At 36.8% G+C, this 23,898-nt stretch overlaps 1 protein-coding gene across 5 annotated transcripts; it reads left to right on the top strand.

The window, feature by feature from the left end:
• Positions 1 to 1,262: 1,262 nt before the first annotated feature.
• Positions 1,263 to 17,769, top strand: TXNL4A (thioredoxin like 4A). 5 transcript variants are annotated; one of them, XM_043978492.1, is made up of 5 exons: positions 3,467 to 3,517; positions 3,620 to 3,684; positions 6,393 to 6,466; positions 12,926 to 13,029; positions 17,024 to 17,769. In XM_043978492.1, the coding sequence occupies exons 3-5, from the start codon at positions 6,440 to 6,442 to the stop codon at positions 17,193 to 17,195; spliced, it is 303 nt and encodes a 100-aa protein (XP_043834427.1). In that variant the 5' UTR covers positions 3,467 to 3,517; positions 3,620 to 3,684; positions 6,393 to 6,439; the 3' UTR covers positions 17,196 to 17,769. The 5 variants fall into 5 exon arrangements, with proteins under 5 accessions (XP_043834425.1, XP_043834428.1, XP_043834426.1 ...); XM_043978490.1 differs by lacking the exons at positions 3,620 to 3,684; positions 6,393 to 6,466 and adding an exon at positions 1,263 to 1,369 and having other exon boundaries at positions 3,344 to 3,517; XM_043978493.1 differs by lacking the exons at positions 3,620 to 3,684; positions 17,024 to 17,769 and adding an exon at positions 1,263 to 1,369 and having other exon boundaries at positions 3,344 to 3,517; positions 12,926 to 12,999.
• Positions 17,770 to 23,898: the final 6,129 nt, after the last annotated feature.

Consider the following 23,898-nt stretch of genomic DNA (forward strand, 5'->3'; position numbering starts at 1 on the left):
CTGCTCCGAGATTGGATCTCAGAGCCACGCTCTGTGCCATGCCTTCTCCCCAAGATAAGTCCAAGGATTTCTCTCTTGGTTTCCCTTCCCCTCCCCAGCCCCTAAATAAAGTATTATTTTATTGGTTTTGTGTGCAACAGGGTGTAATTCTTTTTTTTGGTAAGGCAATTGGGGTTAAGTGACTTGTCCAGGGTCACACAGCTAGTAAGTGTTAAGCGTCTGAGGTCACATTTGAACTCAGGTCCTCCTGAATCCAGGGTGCTCTATCCAGTGCTCTACCTAGCTGCCCCTGGGGCTTAACCATTTTTTTTTTTTGGTTGGGAAATGAGGGTTAAGTGACTTGCCCAAGTTCACACAGCTAGTAAGTGTCAAGTGTCCGAGGCCAGATTTGAACTCAGGTTCTCCTGACTCCAGGACCAGTGCTATATCCACTGAGCCACCTAGCTGCCCCGGTGTAATTCTTTAAAGAGGAATTCCTAAGGACCCCAAACCCGTAACCCAAACCCCCCACACCCTATTTTTCCCACATCGCTTTGAATATATTTTCTCAAATATCTAGAGGACAATTCAGACTATGATGGATTTCCTCTCCTCTACCGCAAAGGATAGGAAAAAGTGGCAACTTTCCCCTAGGGATTTTATTATTTTTAACCTAGAAAACACTCCCTCCCAGTTAGCCAGAATCCGATCCAAGACAGACTTTCCCCGTGTTGGTTTCTTTACCTTTAGAAGGCTGAAATCACCATTAAGCAAAACCAAGCAATACCTAACTGCTCTGCTTTTGGTATAGGAGAGACGGTTCTAGCCAGTGGAACTGTCTGACTAGCCGATAAACTAGGGTGGCTCCTTCTCACCTTCAGGATCAAGTACAAAATTCCTGTTTGGCATTCAAAGGCTTTCAAAACTTAGACCCTTCCCCCTACCTTCCAGTCTTCTTACACTGACTTCTTACACTGACCACCTTCCCCCTCCCAAGTCACTTTGATCCAATGACACCGCCCTCCTCGCTCTTCTACCAACAAGGCACTCAATTTTTCAGCTGTCCCTGTTCTCTGGAATGCTCTACCTTTTCATCTCCACCCTTTGGCCTCCCTGACTTCCTTCCAGGTCCAACTAAAATCCCACCTTCTAAGGAAGCCTTTCCTAATTTCTCTTCTTTTTAGAGCGATTGGCTCCTAATCTCTGTCTATACGCGCAAGCGCGCTCGCCGCCTGCAGGGAGCACGTCGTCTCCCCCGCCCCCTACTGGGACGGGGACGCGCCCGCAATGCGTTCTCATGCACACACGCTGACGTCAGGAGCGCGGAAGACGTCGGGCCAGCGGTTCCATCGGCGGTTCACGGAGCTGGGTTTTCGTTCTTTGCCGTCAGGTTAGTTCGCTATCAGCTTCGTAAGGGCCTGGATCCCCTATCCCTTCTTCATTTTCCCCGAGGCCCGGCTTCGGTCACAGCCCTCCAGTCTGTAATTTAGGAGACAGGGCGCTCGCGGCCTCGGTTTGGGGGCCCGGAAGGGAGCTTGTTGTGCGCTGCCGGCCCCCTCCTGTCTCGCGTGGCCTCGTAAATCGGTCCTCGCTCGGGGCCGAGGCTGGCGAGGGGAAGCCTAAGGACTGGTGGGCACAGACGCGGCCGGGACCTCTGTCTTTAATGCCTGGGATGCCCGGGGGCTGCTCCCCTTTAGACTGATCAGTTTCAGAAAAACTATTAATTGTGCCCGCCTCCGCGTGGGTGAGCGAGTAAAAGAACCGCCAGCGGGTCGACCCAAAGCTGAGCTCGTAACATGTCTGCGGAGTCCTTTAGTGCTGTCTTTTGATGCAAAAGACGACCGAGAAGGAAAATTACTTTTTGCAAAATCACACGGATATATAGGGATCGAGGCCAGACTCGAACCCGGATCACTTAATTCTTTGTTGCATTTTCCATTCTTGCACCCTGCTACTATTTATAATTGAGGTCATTAATTAGGTTCTTAAATATTTATACTTTTTCCCTTGAACTAAGGAAATGAGAAAAGTGTATAATCTAGTATTAAAAGCTGGCATCTTATATTAAAACCCCAATTTAAAAAATGATTTGCTTTGAGTACATAAATGATCTAGTAAGGGTCATAAAAGTAGGTTGAGGGGGAAGAGTCTTATGGGACATTTATAGGAATAGTTTTGTAGCAGTAGAATTATTGGTTTGGTTGGGATGGTGTGAAGACTTTGGGGGGGGGCGGTTAGGGAGTATTTTGATTTTCACTAGATTAGGTTGGAGTGTCGATTGTCTTTTGCTGCCTGGATTCTTTCTTAACCTTAGGAGTGGGATGGACAGTAAGAAAGAGGATTGGTTTTTTTTAATAAGTGGATTCTCTCTTTTTTGTGTGTGCCAATCAACAAACATTTATTAAATACTTGCTATCTGTCAGATACCATGTGAGTTTCTAAAATTTGCCTGCCATCATTCTGGAAACCAGAAATGCCTAACCCCCACACTCCCCCACCACCACAAAGCTGGGGAGGGGGGGGGAAAGCAAGACTTTTTTTAAAATTATAAAAGTATTTTATTATTTTCCAGTTACATGTAGAGATAGTTTTCAACATTTGTTTTTATAATATTTCTAGTTTCAAATTTTTCCCTCCCTCCCCCTCCCCAAGAGAGCAAGTAATCTGATATAGGTTATATATGTACAATAACATTAAACATATTTCTGCATTAGTCATGTTATAAAAGAAGAATCAGAGCAAAAAGGAAAAACCTCAAAAAAGAAAAACAGCACCAAAACCAAAAGAAATAGTATGGTTCAATCTGCATCCATATTCCACAGCTCTTTTTTCTGGATTTGGAGAGCCTTTTCCATCATGAGTCCTTTGGAACTATTTTGTACTGTTATATTGCTGAGAAGAATCAAGTCTATCACAGTTGATCAGCACATAATGTTGTTGATACTGTGTACAATGTTCTCCTGGTTCTGCTCATCTCACTCATCATCAGTTCATGCAAGTCCTTCCAGGTTTCTCTGAAATCCTCCTGCTCATCGTTTCTTACAGCACAATAGAATTCCATTACATTCATATACCACAACTTGTTTAGCCATTCCCCAATTGATGGGCAGTCCCTCAATTTCCACTTCCTTGCCAACACAAAATGAGCAGCTATAAATATTTTTGTACATATGGGTCCTTTTTCCTTTTTTATGATCTCGTTGGGAAAAAGACCCAGTAGTGGTATTGCTGGGTCAAAGGGTATGCACAGCTTTATAGCCCTTTGGGCATAATTCCAAATTGCTCTCCAGAATGGTTAGATCAGTTCACAGCTCCACCAATAGTGCATTAGTGTTCCAATTTTTAAGTGGATTCTCTTTTGCAGGACTCAGGCTAAGTGTTCAAGATGTCGTACATGCTTCCACATTTGCACAATGGTTGGCAGGTAGATCAAGCTATTCTTTCAGAAGAGGACCGAGTTGTTGTTATTAGGTTTGGACATGATTGGGATCCCACTTGTATGAAAATGGATGAAGTTTTATATAGTATTGCAGAAAAGGTAAATATTATTTGAATAACTTTTTTAATACTATGATTCCCTCATGTTTGTACGTTTACAAAGCCCTTTGATGTCCTTTTTCTCCTTTGATCCTTCTAACAGCCCATGAAATAGGCAGAACAAGTATTATCTTCATATTACAGATGAAAAAATGGAGACCCAGAGAGGTAAAGTGATTATAAAGGGTCATACAGCTTTATGGGGATGGAGGCAGGACTTGAAGCTGGATCTCCTAATTCTCTATTGCTCTTTCCATTCTTATACACTGCCACTACTTGTAATTGAAGTCATCAATTAGGTTTTTAAACATTTGTACTTTTTTTCCTTGAACTAAGGAAATGAGGAGTGTTATGTGATCTAGGATTGAAAGCCACACCTCATATTGAAACCAAAAATTTTGAATTGATTTGCTTTTTAGTTTCCAAGACATAAATGGTCTAGATCCATAAGGTATTTTTCAAGATTTACTTACCCCATCATTTTTAATTTTATGTGACTTCATGCAGGATTAAAATGGATCCGAATTATAATAAGCATGGTTAAATAGAAATGCATCTGTGGCATAAGCTTCCAGCCTAGTGAATAATCAGTGACTGTCATTGATTCACTCTTTCTTGATTTCAGGATCTTACTGCCTCCTGCTATTTGCTACCTTCAACATTCGTTTATTTTTATGAATTTTTACAGCTAAAATTATGAAAATTAGTTAACTCTACATAGAAGAAAACAGCCTAAAATGGCAGGTCTAAATTTTCTGAGGATATTCCAGGAGTATTATACCTTATTTTAGAGGAAACAGTTCTTCTTCACCATCTTAGACGTACTACTCTAGATTTGCTTAAATTTGGGTTTTAGTACCTGTAATTTAAAACTTTCTGAGATATGTATGTTATATGCACCTACATAGGATATACTATAATGTTAAAATTGGTGTCTTTAATACTCTCTCACTTGTGGTGCTCTTTAGTATCCATTCATGAGCTAATTGATATCTTCCTCTGAAGCAAATTCCATTGACATTTGTAAATAAAACCTTAGATTTGTGCTATTTAGACATTTTTCTAAACCAGAGTATTGTGTTTGTTTTCTTTTTTTATCTGAAAATGTTAATGTGGGCTATCAGTATGTTATGGGGTGGTAAATTTTTGGTACAAATTTCTGGAGGCTGAGGTAGGAATAGTCATTTAGTGTTAAGAGGTCAGTAGTGTTTTGTTTTCAGATGTTGTTCTAATGATGATGGTAAATAATTGAGTTGAAATTTTCTAAACCAATTTTAAATGTAATTAAAAGTTAATGAAAGCCACAAAAACATTTTTTAAATTACTAAATATCATGGCTCTTTTGTAAACATTTTCTTCATTTAGGTCTTTTGTAGTATTAATAAGAGACATCAACATAAAAATATATGTATCGATATATGTATATATGCACACATGGGTATGTGTGTGTATATGTATGTATATATCTGTATATGCAGCACAGCTACAGCTAGGTGGCGCAGTGGATAGAGTATAAGGCCTGAAGTTAGGAAAACTCATCTTCCTGAGTTCAAATTTGGCTTCAGACACTAGCAGGTGTGTGACCTTGGGCAAGTCACTAAGCCCTGTTTGCCTCAGTTCCTCATCTATAAAACGAGCTGGAGAAGGAAAGGGCAAACCACTAGTATCTTTGGGATCATGAATTGGACATGACTGAAAGAAGTGAACAACAATGAAATGGGCAGCTAGCCAGATGGTTCAGTGGATAGAGCACTGGGCCTGGAGTTAAGAAGACTCATCTTCTGAGTTCAAATCCAGACTCAGGCACGTACTAGCTGTGTGACCTTGTGCAAGTCACTTCACCTTGTTTGCCTCAGTTTCCTCATCTGTAAAATGAACTGGAGAAGGAATTTGCCAAGAAAACCCCGTGGATGGTATTAGCAAGGGGTCATGAAGAGTCAGACAGCTAAACAACAGAAACATTTTATATGAAGCTTATCTAGCATCATTATCACTTTATTGTCCAGAGTAAGATTTATATATTAGGAATAGCAATTGGCTAGAGATTAGAATGAAAGAAATGTTCTTTATTTTGATTTCTGTGTACTCTTTTGACTTTTAGCCATGTCCTAATCTCCTTTTCCCACCTCAATAGACTAAGAAATCTGTGGAGATTTCTGGGGAAAGCAAGGGAGAAGAACCGCATATCCTTTTCAAAATGGAAGCTACCACTAACAAGGGCCAACAGTAATAAAGAATGTGACCCTTGATTCCCATTTTGTCTGTTTCTTAGCTGTATCACACAAAGTTAAATATAGGTACACATATCTGTAAAGTTGACCACAAGAATTCTAAATCCTACTGCCATTCATCAAAATGAGGATGACATAAGTGTCAGTCATCTCTTCCTATCCCAACAAAGCTGTAATAAATTGCAATTAGCTAGGGAACATAATACAAGATTTTGTGTCCTGTTAACCATATTTATTCCTTTTTAAATTCTATTATAATTTCTATAATGTGAATTACTATAAAAAAGGTTAAATTGTACATAACAGTAAATCCACTAGTAATTAAAACATTTTTAGAAATAAATTGAGCTTCTTGTGTTGTAGATTTCTGTATCATATTTCAATAACAGTGAAATTTGGATTTAGGTTTAAATTAACGTATCCATTTAATACCTGTACAGAATGAAAACCTGAGGTGCAAAGATTATTTTTTCAATACTTTATATTCCACACTACAGCACAGCACACCCCCCAGTTTAAGGACGTAGTAGAAATGTCTAATTCTGGAATTTGTTTTGGGGGAGCATTCCAAGAATTTTTGACACTTAAGGTTTCTGTGGGAAATAAGAAAAGCATAACTTTCTATTTCAAAATCTCCCTCTGCAGAAATGGCAGATAATGGGAGATCTCCTTCCTCATCTTGCTAGCGAGCCATGTTTGGATATCACGACAGTTTTAACGTGAGTAAAAGTTCCAAATGTTCAGGTGGGACTTGGTTATAAAGTATTTCTCCTCAAAGATAAGTTTGTTGACATACTGCTTTTGCCAGTCAACACCTCAAGCTGATTTAACTTTTATTTAATTTTGAAGTATGTACTTAATCCAGAGTTTACTCTTCACAGGCATGGTACAATAATATTTTAAGACATTAAAAAATAAAGTTGCCATTTTAACAAATAACCTCAAGAACTTAGACTAAAGTATATTTCTTTCATATCATACACAAGCCATTTTTGCCTTTTGAAGGGTTGAGGCTCACAATAATATTTGAAGTTGTACATCACAAGTAGTACTAGTGAATTTCAATTACTGCTGGTTTGAGATGTGCTAGAATAACAGAATTTTGCAAACAGAACTCAGAATCTGACACCTTCATTTTGTTAGTTAAGAAAATTTTGTAGAGAAGAGGTGACTTGTCCAAGTTACACGTCTAGTCAATAACTGAGATGACGCTAGAATCAGGTCTCCTGACTTCAAGTCCAGTGTTCTTTATATCATACCATGCTTTCACTTCATATTCCTTACTTCTTTATATCCAATATGCATAAAAATCTTTTTTACACTTTTTTCTTTTGAAACTCTTTGGTAACTGAAGGGTGGAACTATATACACAAAAATAAATTTAAGAAACATTAAAACTTGAAGATACAAATGAAGGTTTTTAAACTTCAGATTATTTAGTATTTGTAAGAAGCACACTAATAAAATTTTCTTGGAACTTTTTTTGGAGATCCAGTTTTGGGGCCACAAAAAGCTCTCCTTAGTTTAGGAAAATTAAAGAAAATTACTCTTTCCAGGGAAATTTTTAAAAAGGATGCTCTTTCAGTTCTCACTGAGTTTGTTTAAAGATTCTAGTTTCTTATTAAAAACCGTCTCTTTGGAAGATTTCAGATTCTCATTAGCCTTAATCACAGAAAGTGGCTATACACAGAAGTAAGGCCTTGGTGCTAAAAGCAACAAAGTTGTATGAGACTAAATGAATTGTTGTGGTAGAGTAGGTCTCAATAAGATACTGATTGTCCAATGGTAGATAAAATCATCATTTGATTTTCTTATAGCAGTTATAAATTTAATTCTCTAAAAGTATAAAAATTACTGCCTAAAAATCTATCATATGGAAGATGTTAGATGAATTTTTTTTGTTGTTGGTTGAATACCTGTATCTACATATGTATCTAGTGTTTCTTAATGGATCATCATCAGCCAGCAAAGAAAAATCTTCAAGGACACATCACAGGAGAACATCTTGTTCGTAAATAGTTTGAAGGCAGAGAATCACTCATCTTTCATGCAGAAAGATACTCATTGTGGAGAAGTTCAGTAAATTGATTTGTCGATAGTCAATCAATCAATAGACATTAAGTGCCTACTACGTTCCAGGCACTGTGCTAAACACTGAGGATACAAAAAGAGGCAAAAGACAATCCCTCCCCTCAACGAGCTTACAGTCAGTTGGGAGAGATAGCATGCAAGCAAGCAAGCCATATATAGGATATATAGGAAGTAATTAACACAGGGAAGCCACTGGAATGGAAAAGGTTGGGAAGCCTTCTTATAGTAGGTGGGCTTTTAGTTGGGACTTAAAGGACGCCAGGGAGGTCAGTAATCAAGAGTTTAGAAGGGAGAGCATCCCAGATGTGGGGGACAGCCAGAGAGAATGCCTGGAGCTGAGAGATGGAGTATTTTGTTCATGGATCAATCAATGTGTTAAATGAGTTTTGACACTCAAAAGATTTCAATAGGCTATAATGATGTACCAAGCTAATAAATGAACTTTAATAGGGATAAATATAAAAATCTTTCAATAACTTTTAAAAAACCCAACTGTATAAATATAGGACAAGAAAAACCCAACTTAACTATAGTCCATAAAAACTTAAGAGGTTTTAATTGATTATAAGCTCAATATAAGTTGATAATCAGGTGTTATTCACTCTTAATAATCCTGGGTTTTTGTTTGTTTTGACACTGAGTCTATCTTCCCCAGACTGGAAGTCTAGAAGCCCCTCATGGGCTGGATCCCAGTACCAGTCTGCACAGAAATTTTAACCTGTTGCATTTTTCTGACCTGGACTGCTTCATTCCTCCTTAGCCTGGTGACCTTCTGCTCCCAAGGCTTTGTTATATTGTTGCTGAACTTAATGTGGTCACCCATTTAGCTTTAGTCTGATTGAAGTAGCTCAACCCCCAAATTCAGGTGATTCATTTGTCACAGCCACCCCTAGTAGCAGAGACTATGGACATGCATCGTCGTGCCTCTCCTCTTTTCCTTTTTCTTTTTGCCTGTTACTGCATGTTGGATCAGGCTATACCTGGGGTCCATTCCAAGGGGCCCTGTTTTAAGAGGGACATTGATAAACTTAAGCATATCTACAGTAAGGATATAGGATAGTGAAGGGTCTTGATAACCTGTCACAGGAGGTTTGGTTGAAGGCATTAGAGCTATTTTTCCTAGAGAGTTAGAAAACTTAGGAGATTTCATAGCTATCTCCAAATATATGAAGATGTATTTTATGGAAAAGGAATTAGATGTATTCTGGAAATTTTTGGAGGACTGACTCTTTATGGAGAGACAGATTTTGACTTATTAAGAAAGTACTTTCAACAAACAACCATCTAATACAAATAACATGGCTTGTTTTGTGAGGTAATAAACTGTTCTGGAAATGTTCGTGCTAAATCTCGAACAGTCTGCAAAAGTGTCACAGGAGAGATTTGTGCATTGAGTTCAAGGTTAGACAAGATGATCTCTAGATTCAACTTAAGATTCCAGCATATAGTTCATATTAAAGATTAAATAGTATGTAATCTTTTAAAATGAAAACATTTACTATATCTCAAATTCTAAAGAATATATTTAATATTAAAGTTAATCCAAACAAGATTCAACATTAAAATTAATCCAGACAAGAACACGCTTTTTAAAAAATCTTTATTGATAGCACTTGCTTTTATGTCTTCATTTTTTATATATATATATATATATATATATATATATATATATATATATACATCCTCCCCTCCCAAGTAAGTCATTCCTTATAACAAAGATTTAAATTTTTTAAAAGTGTTCAGCAAAACTAACCAACACATCCATTGTGTCTGACACAATGGATGTACCATATTCTTCACCCTTAAACAACCCACATTTTCAAAGGGGTCAAGGGGAATCTTTTCAACTCTTCTTTTAGGACTAAGCTTGGTAATTATAATTACAACATTCCACAAAAACACTTAGAAATTTAAATTATTATTTGCTTTGTCATTATTAAAGACTGGTAAAAGTATAGAGATTTTTAAAACACCTAACACTTTTTCACCTTTATGTTTGAAAATTATAGTGTTAAGAAATTGCCTATTTTTCCTGTAAAACTCAAATTTTGAAAATTAAATGATTATTTAGATTCAGTTAGTTTTATTAAGAAAACATTCCATATAGGGGCAGCTAGGTGGTGCAGTGGATAGAGCACCGGTCCTGGATTCAGGAGGACCTGAGTTCAAATCTGACCTCAAGATACTTGACACTAGCTGTGTGACCCTGGGCAAGTCATGTAACCCTCATTGCCCCACCAAAAAAAGAAAGAAAGAAAGAAAATATTCCTTATAATCTTCTTTGCTTTTCTATCAGGGAATTCTAGGACTTTAGGTATAAAGTTCATTCATTCACTCATATTGATCATTCTCATATTCCCCTTTAGGGGATAGAAATCGATCTTGAACTTGTGTATCAAACCTTTTATCATATTTCCCTTATTGATATTTTGACTTCTAGCTATTTGCTATTGCTTTTATGTTTGAAGTAGTAAAAGACAGTATTTGTACATAGTAGTATTGACCTTTGGGCATGGTCAGAAGTATTACTGCGGTATGCAGAATTCACTCTGGTTTTCAGTGGAAGTACTATGTAGGGTTACATATAAAGTGGAGAAAAGAGGTTATTATTATTATTATTATTGAAAGAAGTGAAATTCACTCTATAATACCTTGAACCCAGTTAAATTTTTGAAGGATAGTAGATATAATGAGTGGCAGCTAGATGGCACCATGGATAGATTACAGAGCCTGAAGTCAGGAAGACTCTTCTTCCTGAATTCTAATCTGGCCTCAGATACTTAGTAGCTCTATCACGCTGGGAAAGTTACTTAAGCCTGTTTGCCTCAGTTTCCTCTTTTGTAAAATGAGCTGGAGAAGGGAATGGCAAACCACTCCAGCGTCTTTGCCAAGAAAACCCTAAATGGGATCATGAAGAGTCAGACACTGTTGAACAACAGAAAAGATATAGTGAAACTCACTGCTGAACTTAATAATAATGAGGTTACAGTTAGGAATTTCGGTAATTGTAAATGTTTATGAGTATCTTAATAATAATGAGGTTACAGTTAGGAATTTCGGTAATTGTAAATGTTTATGAGTATCTTCTTCACTAACATGTAATATCTGTTAATTCATATTGAATTTTCTATAATATGACTAAAGTAATGTGTAATTTTATCTGATTTTTGGATGTGTAGAACTTAGTAGAATATACATACATATATGTGTGTGTGTGTATATATATATACATACACACACACAAACTTAGGAGTGTTTTAAAAATTTTTATGGCTCATCTTACTGTTTTCTATTTCTTTTTGGCCACAATTACATTTAAGATGAAGTCATTTCATCTGTCTTTATATTTCTTGGCACACAAGTCCATGTGTTTATTTTATTTTATTTTATTTTTATTTTTTTAGTGAGGCAGTTCGGGTTAAGTGACTTGCCCAGGGTCACACAGCTAGTAAGTGTTAAGTGTCTGAGGCCGGATTTGAACTCAGGTACTCCTGACTCCAGGGCCGGTGCTCTATCCACTGCGCCATCTAGCTGCCCCTATGTGTTTATTTTTCAAATACTTATTTTCTTTAGACCTAACATACATATGAGAAAATAGAGTGGCCTCTTGTGCATACGAAAATAGAGGGATATTATGTGGAATGGCTCTCAGAGAGAGGGAAGGGGGAAAAGTTATAGGAAGAAATTTTGGTGATGAAAAAAATTTCAAAAAAGTTTCTTTTAAAAAATAGAAGAATAAAGATCATAAGATTATGGATTTAGATCTGGAAGGTATTCCAGAGGCCATCTAGCCCAAACCTGTCATGTTACAGGCGAGGGACTTAGGCCCTTAGAGTTTTAGTGACTTGCCCATGGTCATACTAGTATCAAATAGCAGAGCTATAATTCAAACTTATATCCTCTGATTCCAAATTCAAATCGCTCCACATCACTCTTTCCACTGTACCATGTTGCCTCTAAATTTTGAAGTGACTCTGTGCCCTTGCTAGGAACAGTGTTTTATCTTCTAAGGCATACTGTGTGTGCCATCTCTGTGTACAGCACTGTGATAACTATTGAGCAGAGTAGGGAGAAAAAAAGTATATAGTTATATATAATTTTACATATGTACATATATATACACATATAAATATAATTATATGTGCATTTGCATATACATATGTATAATTATATATAGTTATAGTTATCCTGGCCCATTAGAAGTTTACAGTCCTATTCTTATTAGTCTTTTAATAACCTGATCTAGGAATATAATTTTGAAAACCAGCTTTTCCCTGCAGATATTTTTGCATAATACTTTTGTATTTGGGTGCTACTTAACATCAGGATTGGTTTCAGATGTACATCCCAGAATAATTGGAAAGGTAAGGTGCAAGCCAAAGGACCAGAAGCCCAAGACTATGGTCAAGTTCAAGCCTGAGCCTTCCAGGACTCCATCCTGAGGTTGGGGCTGAGAACAGAGGTATCTTGTCAAGATAACTAGCCGACTATGTTTAGAAGTGTTTTCTTTATAGCTGCTTAGTATATAGTTAATTCTGTATATCAGAATCATTTATTAAAATGCCTCCATTTATAGTGTTTATATTAGTTCAGGATGAATAAAATGCCTGTTACAGTTTTCTTCATAACCTTCATAACAGATTTAAATGTTGTTTGAAATTTAACAGGATATTCTGAGGTATCTTACAAAATGGAAGTATGAAACATATGTTAACCATTTAGGTGTCAAAATTTGACATTGTTTTCAGTATTTTTTGTTCCATACAAGATATCATGGGGAAAATGGTTCTGGGCAGAGGTATGAATAAATGCTGTTATTCAAAATATCAAATCATATTGTAACCAAATTCTTTTAAAATGTACCTATTTGAGGGGCAGGTAGGTGGCGCAGTGGATAGAGCACCAGCCCTGGAGTCAGGAGTACCTGAGTTCAAATCCAGCCTCAGGAACTTAACACTTACTAGCTGTGTGACCCTGGGCAAGTCACTTAACCCCAATTGCCTCACTTAAAAAAAAATATGTACCTATTTGAGATGAAAATAAAAAAGATATTTTCGATTGATTCTCTGTTTTCATTTTTCTTTTAGGTAAAAAATTTTGCAGTTATATATCTTGTGGATATTACAGAAGTACCGGACTTCAATAAAATGTATGAGTTGTATGATCCCTGTACTGTCATGTTTTTCTTTAGGTATGTTATTTTTTTTTTTAATTACACAAATTTATTTAGTCTAGAAAACTAGTGATGTTTAGCATATTCAAAACACCTTTGCGTATGGTACTTTGGAACAGTTGATTTACATTCCAAGTGGAATTAGCTTAGAATACAAAATGGTGAAATGAAGTCATGCCAATTTAATATCTTCCATTATAATCTTTCTACAAAATGTGACTGCTGAGAAAACCAGGTTAAGTGTAATTAATGTATTCAAGAGAGTTTCACATTTTGTGTGTTCATTTTGGGGGGTATGGTGAGATGTATCGTGTGCAGAGGCTTTAAAATAATGTCTGTAATATTAACCTGATTTAATATCCTGACATAAATAAAATTTAATAATATACACATTATATTAATATGTTTTTTGCTTCTATTCCCAAATTCTCCTGACTAGTTTAATTCAGAAAAGAGAAAGCATCACAATTTTCTAATGTCTGTTAACTATAGAAGGGATGATTACAGAAGACAAAGGTGAGGGGGGCATTTGGGAGGACATTAAAGGATGAGTTCTTTGTGTTCATATTATAGTATTCTTTGCCACTAGGAATAGTGGGACATTCTTCCTTTTCCTTTCCATCCAGCACCCTCTCATCCTCTTCTTTATTTCTCTAGGACTCACCATGGAGAATATGGCTTTTTTCCTCCATGGAGAGAGCTGATATTGTTACCTTCCCAGAGCCAAACTAGGCAGCAAAGTGCAGCTGGGAGTGGGAGGTGGGGAATGTCAGCCTCTCAGGGTGTGAGGAGTGGTTTCATAGTATACCTAATAAGACTTGTGTTACTAATATGCTACAACATAACCTGTTAAGAAGGGAGGCTGAGTAAGTAAATACCACATAGACTGGTTGGTGAAAGCATAAGGAACATAAAGGGGAGTACGTTGAGGTAAAATTAGAAAGGCAGTTTAGAAACTTGTGGAGGTTCTTAAATGCCAAAGATAAGTAGTTTGGATTTTATCTAGTAAATGGGGAGACATTGAAAACTTTTGAACAGGGGAATGATGTAATTAGACCTGTATGAGAGCAGTATTGACTTGCAGTAGCTGACAGCTCAATTATGAGGAGGCAAAGATGAGGCAGGAAGACCTCTCAGGTGGTTATTAGCATTTTTCAGATAAGAAAACAACTTGCATGATAGTAATGAGATAGAGAAGGGATAGATGGAGAGAGATGAGAAAGGTATGATTGGGAAGTTTTAACTACTGATTACATTTGAGGAAGAAGTAGGATTCATTGACAACACTGATGTTCTGAACATTCTGGTTTGGTGGGAAGAACACTGTTTCAAGTCAAAAGGTTCAAAATCTCTGCCACTCACCACATTTTTACTTTAGGCAATTGATGAGTTTTAAGTTTCTACTGTGTTCAAGTATCTACTGTGTGGTATAGAGACTAAATGAAACAGTTATCCTTCTGGAAGTTACATTCTAACAGGAAAAAGATAATGTGTATATGTATATATGTTGTATGTATGTATTTGATGCAATATATAATATAAATTCAAGGTAATATTTTGAGGAGTAGGGAGACAGTATGAAGAAAGATTTTATGTAGACAGTGGCTCTTAAGCTAAGAGTTTTAAAGGAAACTAAGAATTCTAGGAGGTGGAAATGAGCAGGAAGTGAGTTCTGGGCATGAGGAAAGCCTGTATACTGGCATAGAAACTAGTGCCATGTGTGAAGAACAGCAAGAACACCAATTTGGCTAAACCCTAAGGAAGGGGATATTATGTATGACGGTTGAAAAGAGATTGTAGTAAGGTTATGAAAGGTTATAAATGCCAAACCTCTGTTTGGCACACAAACTCCTCTGAGTTTGTGCTTGGCCCCAGTGCTCTAGGGAACCATTGAAATTTGTTGAGTATGGGGGAGATCAGACTTCCCCTTTCAGAAAATCACATTAGCAGCTGTATGGAATATTCATTGGAGAGGGGAGAAACTGAAGGCAGCAAGACCAGTTGGGAGGATACTGAAAATAACCAAGTTAAAAGTGATGAGGGCCAGAATTGGGTGGTGGCTTATTTGAGTAGAGAAAGGAACAGATGCATGACATGTGGAGGTAGAATTGACAAAATTTAGGAACTAGTATAAATTTGCATTTCTGTAATTTTACCTATTGCTTTCAGTTCCTAGTTCAGCTTTGTCAGGCCAAACAGGGAACATCTAATCCCATTTCCATTTAACAGCTCTTCAAATACTCGAATAAAGCTACAAAGTTTCTCCTGAGTCTTCCCCAGATTACACATTACCTGTTCTTCAGCTGGACATTGTCTTGTGGCCCTTTACCATCTTGTTTGTCCTCCTGAATATTCTTTAGCATTTCATTGTCTTTCCCAAATTGTGCCTGGAATGAAACACAGTATTCCAAATGTGGTCTGACAAAGATGGCTTATAGTGGGTATCACCTCCCTAGTCTTGGACACTTTACCTCTCTCAATCCAGCTGTTAAGGGCTAAAATTCAGGTGGCGTCATTCCAATCATTACACAGCCTTAAACTTCATTAGCTTTTTTGGCTGCCTAATCACATAGTTAATTCATATTGCACTTGTTGACCCACAGATAGATCTTTTTTGTTTGTTTGTTTGGGTTTTTTTTTTTTGCAGGGCAATGGGGGTTAAGTGACTTGCCCAGGGTCACACAGCTAGTAAGTGTCAAGTGTCTGAGGCCGGATTTGAAATCAGGTACTCCTGAATCCAGGGCCGGTGCTTTATCCACTGTGCCACCTAGCCGCCCCCCAGATAGATCTTTTTTAAGTGAACTGCTATTTATCCCATGCTTCCCCTAACTTTTCCTTATGAAATTGATTTTTTTAACCCAAGTATAAGACTTCATTTATATTTATCTCTAGTAAATTTTATCTTATTACATATCGCTTATCAAGTTCTTTTGGATCTTGACTGTCATCCAGTGTGTTATCTATTCCTCCCAGCTTTGTATCATCAGTGAATCTGATAAACATGCTATGCTATCTGGTTTACCTTCATCTAAGTCACTGATAAAAATGATAAACCATAATAGGGCCAAATATAGCATCCTGAGTCATTCTAGGAGATGTCTAAGTTAACATTAATCCATTCATGACCTATCTTTGGTCCAGCTATTCAAATAGTTCCAAATCCACCTAATTGTACTTTTGCCTACCCCACATCCCTTAATCTTTTCACCAAAAAACCAAAACAAAACATGAGATTGTCAATGTCAAATAAGGCAGCCCCCTTATCTACTGGTATAATAGATTCCTCTCAGTCAAGGAAATGAGGTTAGTTGGGCATAACCTGTTCTTGGTGAAGATATGCTGGCTCTTTTTGATAATGACATGTTTGCCAAACATATCTTTGATAATTCTAGAACTTTACCAGGAAATCAAGCCAGTCTCACTGATCTATAATATTTAGACTCCATTCTCACTCTCCTTTTGAAAGTAGGACATTTGTATTTATCAGTTGTCTTCTCCATGATCTTTCTTTTTTAAAATTTAAAATTTTTTCCCCATGGTCTTTCAAAATATATTTATGGGAAAAAAAGTATATTTGTTTTATATTTATGTTTCCAATAAATAACATATAATAGATACTTAAATGAATAGTTGTTTAATTGATGTATAAATGAACTTTGGAAAGACAAACTTATGCCCTATTTCTATAAACAGTTCACAAACCAGTAGGATGAAAGCTTCTTGACAACAACATTTTTTCTTTTATATTTCCAAGATCTAGTTCAGTGCTTGATATATAAATAAATGTCTGTAAGTATTTAGTAAGGGCCATGTTGAATTGAAACATGTTATATTTCACATACAAAACCAGAAATGACAGAGAATGCTGTATATTTAAGGTGATGTTGATACTGCAGCTTTCAATAGGGGTGAATCCCTGCTTGTAATGGCTTTGGTGGGGTGTATGGAGTATTTGCCATTCTTTTTTCCTTTAAAGTCATATGTGAGTTGACTTTTTTCTTTCTCTTTGAAGGAACAAGCACATCATGATTGATTTGGGTACAGGCAACAACAACAAGATTAACTGGGCAATGGAAGACAAGCAAGAGATGATTGACATCATAGAAACAGTATATAGAGGTGCTCGTAAAGGTAGAGGTCTCGTGGTTTCTCCAAAGGACTATTCCACCAAATACAGATACTGATGTTCTTTTGGATATCAGAGGTCTAATTCTTTAAGAGAATGTGGAAGCTCTTGGGAGTTTTTGTGTGTGGAGATTTGTGGGGGATTTTTTTGTTTTGTTTTTTAACTATTTAAATTCTTTGAGGAAAATGCTTGGAAGAGATATGATATAAGCAGCTGGATCATTTTTTTGGAATAAGGGCTTTGGAGCCTTAAATTTTCAGTGTATTTTTATATGATTAACTATGAACAATTCACAGCTGAAAAAATTAAAATATGTGAGAATATGATCACTGTCTGTTTATGTGATTTTTTTGTTATTGTTTTGAAACAACTTTGTGATTGAGGATTCTTTGTTTTTAGTAAAACTTAGTTTCACTAAATTTGCTTCAGAAGTTTGAAGAGTTCATTCAAACTTTATATTTTGCAATCTGTTATTGCTCTATTGTCATTATTTGGTAACTATCCAGAGCTTTTAAAGTACTTCTCAAGCTGTAAAAAAGAAGTGTTCATCCTTTCATCTGACTATAAACAGAACCTTACAATATAAATGTATTTTTTAAAAGTTCAATTAAAATTAAAGGGTTGAGTATTCACTTCCTACATTAGCTGGTCTTTATATAACATATTTAGTCTTCTTATTCATTATCATTATTTATCTTCTCTATTAAAAATCTCTGGGGAAGTTGACTCTATAACCTTAAAAAGTAAAAATTCTTTAACATTAATCTTCCTTGTGGCCAATTGAACACATTTCTCTTATTCAGGCCTAGGTGGTTATTATAAAACAATGGATTTAGAACTAGAAAGAGAGCCTAGATAAAAAAAAAAACTAAGGCCCAGAGAAGTCAAGTTATTTCATTTGTACCAAGGTCATATATTGTAATATAGCAGAGTCAGAATTTTAATCTAACCTCTATTTCTAAATCAAGTACTCTTTCTGCTATATTATGAAGTCCTACTGGACAAAATTTTCCCTTTCTCCCTTTCCTATATTGTTATTAACATATTGTTTGTTAGCATAGGGTATTATATTCTGTTATTTTTTACTGTTTCATCAAGGAAACACTCCGTGTTCCTCAAAGAAACAAAGGGGGTAATGTGGTAAAATAAAGGAATTTGGCAGACTCCCAGGGGTCCAACCTGATTGACTTAGTAGTGTTTGAATTGTGTGTGAATGAGAAACTACTAAGTACCCACTTAAAGATGATTAGATTTGGGGCAGCTAGGTGTCGCAGTGGATAAAGCACCAACCCTGGATTCAGGAGTACTTGAGTTCAAATCCAGCCTCAGACATTTGACACTTACTAGCTGTGCGACCCTGGGCAAGTCACTTAACCCCAACTGCCTCACCAAAAAAAAAAAAAAAGACGATTAGATTTTATTCACACCTGGCCTGCCCTGTTAAACCTACTTTAAACTTGGCCAACCCTAAAAAGGAGTGTCCTTAGAGGCTGTGGACTGCGTCATCAACAGGGAACCAGTCTCAGCCACATAACTTAAAGAACCTCCCCTTTGGGGGAGGGGGAAAAAGGCAGAAAAAGGGACCCCGAACAGGAAGTAGGGCGCTCGCGCTCTCTCTCTCTCTCTCTCTCTCTCTCTCTCTCTCTCTCTCTCGCTTGCTCACTCTCACTCTTTTTCTTTGCTGTATATTCCCATTAATAAAACCTGATTTGTTTGTGGAAAAGAGGCTGTTAAGCTCCTTTCTTATTGGACTGGGAGAAATAATTCAGAGGGGAGGAAACTTTGGACCTAGAGGTCCCTCATTATTTTCTGAACCCCAATATTACGGTGAGCCACCCAATTAACTCTCTCCATATTAAATTTGGACCCCCTACATTACAGAATAGCTCGTTTTTCATGTCTCCAAGTCCTTATCTTTTTTTTTTTTAAACAAACATTGTAATCTGAATGTGTAAATTAATGATGCTTCTTTGCCTGATCACCTTCGATAGTCATCCGACTTGACCTTGAATGTTTTTGGCTGCTTTCCAGAATTTATATTTTTAGAATGAAGAATAAGATTTGATTGAGGATGTTTAAAAGAATGCATTGTCAGGCCTTCAAGGGACTTTTTTGAGCAATGGCAGCATCATTATGTACCCTGCTGAGGTGACTCTTTTCAAAGGGATGTTATTTGCCTTTTTATCTCTTGCTCCCCATGTCTAGAATACTCAACTTCTTACTCATCTCTGATTCTTGGAATTCCTACTTCTCTTCTGTAACAATTGGAATGACTCCACCTGCTGGAGACTTTTCTTTAGAAAAGCTCTGCCATGAGGTGAAGGTCTCTGAGGGCAACACCATGCATCTTTTCTTTGGTGTCAGGAAGTGACATTTGCTTGTGGGAGGAAGAAGGGGGAGCCTGGCACTCTGACTCGGGCTCTTTCCTGAGGACTCCAGCGGAGAAGGGAGCTAGAAATGCACTCTCCCTTTAATAGATAGATGAATGTAGGCCTTTCTCTCTCTCTTTACCAAATTCCTAAGAGTCTAACCCTTACTAAAGTTTATAATTTATTGGCGACCACTCATTAGATATTTTAGACAGACTATCTAGAATTTTAGCCGTAACACTTCAATTCAACTCATGTTCTGCCTCCAGCATGAGGTGTTTTCTGATCCCCAGCCCCACTACCAGTGCTCTCCCTCATCCTGAAGGATTGGACATTACTTTGTATGTACTTTATATTTACTTTGTACATGCTATATTCCTTCAGTAGAATGTAAACTTCTTGAGGAAAAGGGACTGTTCTTGTCTGTAGAACCTAAAGAAGTAGCAAACTTCTGCCCAGGGGCTAAATCTTCTCAAATGCCTACTGCTTCCTGCCCCAAACTAAGAATGATTTTTATGTTTTAAAACACAACAAAACTATTTTGAAATGTAAAAACCATTCTTGGCTCTTGGACTTGTTCTTGACCTTGAGTATTGTTTGGCATGTAATAGGTACTCAACACTTAATGAATTGAAGTGATTGAATCAGTAGTCATTTGAATGTATAAGTACTTTAGTTTGTTTAGAACAAGTCAGTCACTGTCCTGTTATTTCATGATCACATTGCACATAGGATAGCTAATGTCCAATCAGGAAAATAACTAGTTGACTGGCAATATTAAGTAAAACCAAATGTGATATTCATGTTCCCTAACACCTTTGAATATCAAAATTATTATAGAAAGTACAATTTTTCCTGATTGTCAGAGTAATTGACCTACCATTTTATTTGTTTCTCGCCTATAATGACCTTTGCAGTAGCTTTGGGGTGGAGGCTAAATCAGCTATTTAGGCCATTTCCCTACAAAAATGGGATGGCCTTCTCTATCTGTGTATCAAATTATGGTCCTGAATTTTCATAGCACTGTTAACACTACTTTCCTTTGTCAGATATACAAAACATCAATCCTTTTGTCAATAATATTTATGGTTGTTACTTCAAGGAGTTGTCAGATAATTTAACCATGATGTCTTTTTGTTTGTTTGTTTGTTTGTTTAGTGAGGCAGTTGGGGTTAAGTGACTTGCCCAGGGTCACACAGCTAGAAAGTATTAAGTGTCTGAGGCCTGATTTGAACTCAGGTACTCCTGACTCCAGGGCCGGCGCTCTATCCACTGCGCCACCTAGTTGCCCCTACCATGATGTCTTAACTAACAGTTATGAGTAGTTTCCTTGAGACATTTGATATTTTAGAGAAAGGGTTTAATGTGCTAATTATTATTTCCTCTGCGGTTTTAAAAGTTTTATCCCTATATAAATTAGATCATGAAAAAGCTGTGTGCAGAGATGATATTACCACAGCTCCCTAGAGAAACCTTTTCCCCTTGCTGAAATTTAACATTGCCCTTAGCTATCATAGAGAGTAGAGAGTTGATTTAAAAAGTCTATTTGAGGGGTATTTCTGTATCTCTTGCAAAACTATAATTGGTAATAATGCCTATTTATGAAAGGATTCTAGAGGTGAATTCTTAAATTTTATTACTATGGTTAAAATTATTTGTGGTTAAAAAATTATTTGAGTTTTAGCTGACTCATTTGGGAGAGGCCACACCTGACTTACCCTGAAGTTACATATGCTACTGAGGTCAGAAGAACTCTGCATAAGCAGTTTTTGAAGGCCCTCCCCTTTTGGGGGAGGAAGATTGAATGCTCCCTGAGGGGAGGCTGAGGCGCTTCTAGAACGCGCTTGTGCTCTCTCTCTCTTCTGCCTTTCCAGTGGCTGGAACAACTGCAGACATCCCAAGTGTGGTGAGTGAACACAAATTCCTTTGAATTAGCTTAATTGGAAACAATCTGGGGATTGCATAGATTTAGTTTAGAATTAAGAGAATTTATCTGTATTTCTTTTTCCTACTTCCTAATCTTTGATTTTTATTAATTTCACCTTTGTTGTTTAATTAATTCCCAAGTAATAAAATCTGATCCTTTTATGGAAAAGAAGCTAGCTGTAAGGCTCCTTTCTTATTGGCCTGGGAGAAATATCTAAAAGGGCAGTTCTGAGGGGAGGGAGCCTTAAACCTAAAGGTCCCTTATTATTTCCGGGACCCCAGTATTTCAGCAAGTCACCCAATTAATGCTCTGTATATGAAATTTTAGCCCCCACATTACCAAGAAAAATTTGTTTCTCCCCCATTCAATTTGTAAACTTTCTTTGGTCCTTCTGCTCCACATCTCTCCTCTTTCTCATGTAGCTATCAAATTAACATTTCTAAAATAAAGGTCTGATCATCTCTCTCCTACATGAAAATATTTAGTAGCTCTCTCTTGCCTCCAGGATACAATTTAGACTTTTCAGCTGATCATTTAATCAAGCAAGTAATCAGTAAGTTTTAAGCATCTACAATGTTCCAAGCACTTTATGAAACACTGGAGTTAATACATATAAATAATGAAAACAATCCCTACATATTTAAGATTTATAATCCAGCTCCTTCCTGTCTTCTATTATTTCTCCCCTTCACTTAATCTCTTATTCCAGTCATTGGTCACTACTTCCCTGAATTTGACATGCCATCTTCTACTTCGCTTTATACCTTTTCACAGTCTATTCTTCTGTGTCCAAAGTTTATTCCCTTCTTACCTCAACTTCTTAGAATCCTTACCTTCCTTTAACATTCAGCTGACTTTTCACTTCCATGGAAAACCTTTACAAAGCCACCTCTTCCCAAACCCACCCATCCAATTGTTAGTGCTCCCTCCTTTATTGAACTATTCTGCATTTATTTATCTGTAAATTTTAATCCCCGGCTTCAAGGTGCCACCTCTTAAATGAGGCCTTTCCTGCTCCTGTTCCATAGTTGTTATTGTTTTGGAAGATCCCAAAATTACTCTTTATATACTTTATATTAACTAATTTATGTACATGATGTACACAAATAGTAGAATGTAAGTTCCTTAAAGGCAGGTACTGCTTCATTTGTGTCTTTGTTTTTTGAATGCCTTGCTGGTAGTAGGTATTTAGCAAGTGTTTCTTGAATTGTTTGTTTTTTTTTTTTTGTGAGGCAATGGGGGTTAAGTGACCTGCCCAGGGTCACACAGCTAGTAAGTGTCAAGTGTCTGAGGCCGGATTTGAACTCAGGTCCTCCTGAATCCAAGGCCTGTGCTTTATCCACTGTGCCACCTAGCCATCCTTGAATTGTTGATAACAAGAACCCTACACATTTCCTCTTTGGCCTTAATTGTTTAGAAGCTCCAAGCTGATTTATTGTTCACTTGCAGTAACTAAAATTTACAGTGCCTGGTATGGGAGTTTTGATGCTCCCTCTTAATAACTAATTTTTTAGTTTGAATTCTGTTCTATTTAATTTTTTAATTGCCTTATGTATGCCAGCTTTGTAAACCTCCACAGATCACTTTTGGAAGTACAAATCATAAATAAAATGCTTTACTCAGTAAAAGTTATGGAAATAACATTTTTTTTGATGAGCAAAAGAATAACTATTGTCATGATTTAGTAATCCTGAAAAAGAAAAGGGAAATTTTGACCAAGTATCACATCTGAATCAGAAATCCCAAATTTTCCTTTCCAGTTTATAAACATACAGCAATCACACATTGGAGATAACCATGGTTTTTCCTTAGGTTATCAGCTAAAACTTTTCAACTAGCATAGTTGAAGTGTAAGTGAATTCCATAGCCTACATTAAGATGTGCCTTTACCTTTAATTGGAATCAGGGTCTAATAACAGAGAGGTTTTGTTGTTTGTTTTTCTGCTCCATTGTGCAAAATGAGGTGCAGTACCAGTTATTACGGTAATATTGCCATATATCCATAGCAGTGACATTTTCACTTACATCACTGGTAAATGGAATAGGTTTGTATGTCTTACCTTATTTCTGATATTTATTTTTTAACAGAATAAAGGAAAATTGCATCACGTTTTATACTTTAATTGATGTTAACTTTTCATTATCTGGTGCTGTTAATTTATTCAACAGGTATTTGTTCAGCCTCTCCTGTATGTGTGTGATTGGCCATTTTCAAAGGGTTTACAATCTAGTTGGAGAACCAGAGAATTAAATCATAAAAAGTTAACTAATGGGGCAGCTAGGTGGTACAGTGGATAGAGCACCAGCCCTGGAGTCAGGAGTACCAGAGTTCAAATCTGGCCTCAAACACTTAACACTTAGTAGCTGTGTGACCCTGGGCAAGTCACTTAACCCCCAATTGCCTCACTAAAAAAAAAAAGTTAACTAATAATATCAAGTAATTAGTGCCAAATGAGGTTTATGGG

The sequence above is a fragment of the Dromiciops gliroides genome, chromosome 1 (genome assembly GCF_019393635.1).
Source record: "Dromiciops gliroides isolate mDroGli1 chromosome 1, mDroGli1.pri, whole genome shotgun sequence".
NCBI classification, from domain to species: Eukaryota; Metazoa; Chordata; class Mammalia; order Microbiotheria; family Microbiotheriidae; genus Dromiciops; species Dromiciops gliroides.

What these genes read in the sequence shown, in the direction of transcription:
- TXNL4A (XM_043978490.1), top strand. Translation starts at nt 3,365, where the DNA reads ATGTCGTACATGCTTCCACATTTGCACAATGGTTGGCAGGTAGATCAA. An exon ending in TATATAGTATTGCAGAAAAG is followed by an intron (nt 3,518 to 12,925) that starts GTAAATATTATT and finishes TTTTTCTTTTAG; the next exon opens with GTAAAAAATTTTGCAGTTAT. An exon ending in ACTGTCATGTTTTTCTTTAG is followed by an intron (nt 13,030 to 17,023) that starts GTATGTTATTTT and finishes TTCTCTTTGAAG; the next exon opens with GAACAAGCACATCATGATTG.